This window comes from Seriola lalandi, unplaced genomic scaffold (assembly GCF_002814215.2).
Source record: "Seriola lalandi dorsalis isolate HSWRI2012SDOR001 ecotype SW California unplaced genomic scaffold, Sedor1 jcf7180002054438, whole genome shotgun sequence".
Lineage (NCBI taxonomy): Eukaryota > Metazoa > Chordata > Actinopteri > Carangiformes > Carangidae > Seriola > Seriola lalandi.
The window spans coordinates 4063-8455 of NW_019524991.1; the positions used below are offsets into that span (position 1 = coordinate 4063).

Below are 4393 nucleotides of genomic sequence, written 5' to 3' on the forward strand. Positions count from 1 at the left end.
AATGGCAATTTTCTGTTTTACTTAGGTGTTATGTCCAACTATGTGTCAGAAAAAAAGCTTTCTTTATTCTCCAGGCTGTTTGCCTGCGTTGACTGCCACACTAAATTATTCATCACAACATCAGTAAAAAGAAATAAAGGAATAATGGTGGACACAGTGTAACTGTCCTCCAGTACAAGCCCGTGGCCTAATTTCATGGCCTATTTAACTTAAAAACATGAATACATTTATACACAAGTCATATCAAGTAAAATCTTGGTGTAACTGTGAGTTGCAGTCTCATCCTCTCCGTCTCTCTTCTTTATTTCTCTCTGTTCCTCTTCATCATCTAAAGACTAATTAAACCAGAGGGATGTTGCTTGAATCCTGAAACCTTTAGCAGGTCAGAGTGAAATCACAGGATGAAATAGTGAAATTTGGTAAAAGCCCTCACTGGCTGGAATCGGCATCATTAGAGACTGTGGAAGATCAATTTGGATTGTTTGCCTTTGAATTGTCCTCAGGGTAATTACTGTGCGGTTGCTTGATTAATGACGATAATATTGCTGCTGGTTGATTCTCTGTTGGAGGAGGCTCAGCTTGTTGCAGCTTTCAGATCTAATGTGTTAATATCTCCCATCAGATCAGCATCACAGTGATCGAGGCTCGGCAGCTGATAGGGCTCAACATGGACCCTGTGGTGTGTGTGGAGATTGGAGATGACAAGAAGTACACATCAATGAAGGAGTCCACCAACTGCCCGTACTACAACGAGGTGAGACACTTTAAGATGCATTTTTATGTGACATAACTAACTTCCTTTTTACCTCTGAATGTCAGCTTCACTCTGTCTCTTCATATTCTTCATATATTGTTGCTCCCATGCCACATTAACAATAGATGCAGCACTCTAGTCCTGGCATTAAGGAGGCTCAAACTGCCTTAAATCATATTCTGGCAAACACTGAGGTTCCCCTGAGGTTTGTTGTTGAAGCAGGATGAAACTAGATCCAGAACAATGAGAAAAGGATTTGGCTGAACTATAGAGGTAGAAACATTATTCCGTGGTACATACAGTTGATTGTACTGTACATACAGTGTCCAAAAAAAAATGATACCAGTCCTCAAAATCTGAAGGATGAATGCATTATTAATTAGATTCTGTAAAAATTCCTTGTTTTGCACATTAAGAGGTGGCTATAATCATATATTTGACTGCATATTTGAGTGGCTGTGATAACAATACATCACATAACTACTTGTATGTGAAAGCGGGCACCTACTGAGTATTTTAGTATCTTTCAGCTCATTGTTTTGTTCGTCACCATATCGCCTTGAAAGTTGCCAAAAATCTGGATAATTGTCATCACCCATTGAATGTACCTCATGTCAGTAGCACAGCTGGAGGCAGTAGATGTTTCTCAACATGAACACAGTCAGTGTCTGATTTATCCGCAGATTTAAAATGTAGTAAAATGCAGGATAGATGCCATCAGTCATTGTGCTCTTTGATAGTCTAATGTAATAACGATTTACTGACATGAAAATATTACACATATCACTCTGAACTAGAGCGAAGTTGCTGAAGTGTTTCTGAACAGCAGATCAGTTGGAAGTGCTAGTCAGTGGTGTTGGGAATCACTGTGGGCTGTGTCCTGCAGGGAAGGGAAGAGTCGGTTTGTCTTAAATTAATTAGTTAATTTTTTTATTTTATTTAATTATTTTAATTATTAGATAATTAATTAGTTTGTCTGAAAATCCCCTGTGGACAAACTGGAAACCAGAGTGACTGAGGTAACTGTCCTTGGAGCTCTCTGTCCTCGTGTTGAAACAGCCGTTGGTTTTGGTTTCTTCATCACCGGAGAAATATAATGTCATCACATTTCACATGTTTCTGTTTGGATTAGTGGGACAAGGTTTTGAGAGAAAGAAGACTGACATGCGTACATACATGTGGCTCAGGATTCATAAGGTTAAAGAGTCTCATTTTAAAGCATACAAGATGTACAAAAGCATCCCCCCCACCCCCTGACCCTCATCCCCACCCCCTCCAATGGAGGAATAAGTGAATACATTTTAACGGACAAACCTTTTCTACACTCTCTGCAGTATTTCGTCTTTGACTTCCATGTCCCTCCGCACGTTATGTTTGACAAGATCATCAAGCTCTCAGTAAGTAATGTGTAACCAAAAAAGTACACACCACAGTCCAGCTAAACAAACTGTCACTCTTTTTTTTCTCCCTCTGTGATACATGTTATTGGTAGATTAATTGTCACATTACATTATTGAGTTTTCATGCACTTTAGGTTAGATTTTAGAGCATTTTGCTGCAAAAAATATAACTGAAAATAATATAAAACTTAAATGCTTTGAAGCACAGGGAAGAGTAGATATTACCACCATAAAAAGATATTATCTGGTTATTGCATTAATGAGGTAAAATAATGATCTATGAGAGTCACTGGTTATGTTTAATGTAAAAGGATGAAGAAATTATGCAGCTTCTTGTTTAACATTAAATGAAAACCCTCTGTCTTCCTGTAGCATTCATAGGTTTATGTATTTGCTGCACTTTATGAACTTTATTTAATATGTTATTCTCAATTCTGTCTAATCAGGTGATTCACTCTAAAAACCTTCTTCGGAGTGGGACGTTGGTGGGAACCTTCAAGATGGATGTTGGGACTGTTTACTCTCAGCCTGGTAAACTACAAGCTGTAGCTCCAATAAGAACATAATAACTGCTAATAACATATGTGCATAGTTTGAAAGCACTGTCTATTTCACACTGAAAATGAAGTTAGTTTGTAGTTTGGGGTAAAGTGAAAATAAATAAAAACTGTTGTTTGGTTGCTTCATTGATTGATTGATTGATTGATTGATTGATTGATTGATTGATTGACATCTATCCCAGAACACCAGTTCTACCACAAGTGGGCCATCCTGTCTGATCCCGACGATATCACGGCTGGATGCAAAGGATATATAAAGTGTGACATTGCTGTGGTCGGAAAGGGTGACAACATCAAGACTCCACACAAGGCCAACGAGACTGATGAAGACGACATAGAGGGGTGATTAGTTGTAAATGATCAGATTGAATTGATTTTGAAAATTTAAAATTTTTTGCAGTGGAGAGTAGAATATGTACAGTTTTCAACAAGCTGCAGCACAGTATATGTGTGTGTTAATAATAGGTTATAGGCTGAAATTTGAACAGCATTTAGTTTTCACTGCTCAATTTCTTCCATTTAGACATAAAATGTTGTAGTAACTCTTATAATAAATCTATACTGTATATATTAGCTGTAATCAATAACTCAGTCACAGTCCTGTGTCGCAATGAGAGGTTGTGCTGTCGTCTGTCTTCCAGGAACCTTCTGCTCCCAGAGGGCATCCCAGCAGAGAGGCAGTGGGCAAGGTTTTATGTGAAGATCTACCGCGCCGAGGGACTTCCTAAAATGAACACCAGCATCATGGCTAATGTGAAAAAGGCCTTCATAGGAGAGAACAGAGACCTGGTGGACCCCTACGTTCAAGTGCAGTTTGCTGGGCAGAAAGTAACTCCCTACACATCCTGCTGTTCTTTGCTACTTTCTAGTAGCTGTTGTTGCTCCCGGAGGGATTAGAACTACTCCCCTAAGACACACAGTGCGTTTGATAATACATAAGTGCAGGAAACTGTAGGTGGATTTCCAAGTTTTAAATAATTGTTTTAAATAATTAAGGACAAAGTACACAAAGTTTAGAATTCAAATTGTTTATTGATATAAACCAGCTGGCAAGCCAGTTTCTCAAACTCACTTATTATATATGTATATAAACATTAACACCAGGCTACATCTGTTGCATACACAAATACTTTATAACATCAAGGGAAAATAAAAGAAAGAAAAAGAGAGAGAAAAAAAGGTTGCTAAATCTTGTAAAAGTTTTGGTTGTGCCCTGAAAGCTTTAGGCATTTAGGTTTGAGATCCTCCAGCCAGTATTTCTGACATGATAAAACAGTGTTTTTCAATCTGAGGAGAGTCAGACTCAATTATAGTTATATAAGGTTTAGGATCAATAATATAATACTACCCTGTATTTGAGAGGATAATAAAAACACCCATCCAAAGATCCTCCTTTTGGATCTGTGAACAGGTCCAAAATACTCTACATGTCTGTGGTTTCCTTGTAACAATTCCCATTTTTTCAGTTGCATCTTAATACAGTTTCTACATGTCCATATGTACATTAAAAGGGTCTTGAATTGCTTTAATCATTCCCCCGGTCATTCCCCCCGGTCCATCCCCGAGGTCCATCCCCCCGGTCCATATCGGCCGCAAACAGTGTAACTAATTGGGGGGAGCAAAAAACAGAGTCCTGATTCACTGCAAAAATGACTTGTATTGCTGAATGAGCTTTCTGC

At 38.4% G+C, this 4393-nt stretch overlaps 1 protein-coding gene across 1 annotated transcript in view; it reads left to right on the top strand.

Annotated features, from left to right (window-relative positions):
• Nucleotides 1-622: 622 nt before the first annotated feature.
• The window catches only part of LOC111658321 (otoferlin), a gene marked incomplete at its 5' end in the record, with an annotated part of 27825 nt that continues 24054 nt past the window's right edge, over nucleotides 623-4393 (top strand). Inside the window, 5 exons of the mRNA XM_087175269.1 lie at nucleotides 623-754; nucleotides 2089-2151; nucleotides 2601-2685; nucleotides 2897-3056; nucleotides 3356-3542. Of these exons, the coding sequence (XP_087031395.1) occupies nucleotides 623-754; nucleotides 2089-2151; nucleotides 2601-2685; nucleotides 2897-3056; nucleotides 3356-3542 (627 nt within the window). The remainder of the gene's footprint in view (nucleotides 755-2088; nucleotides 2152-2600; nucleotides 2686-2896; nucleotides 3057-3355; nucleotides 3543-4393) is intronic.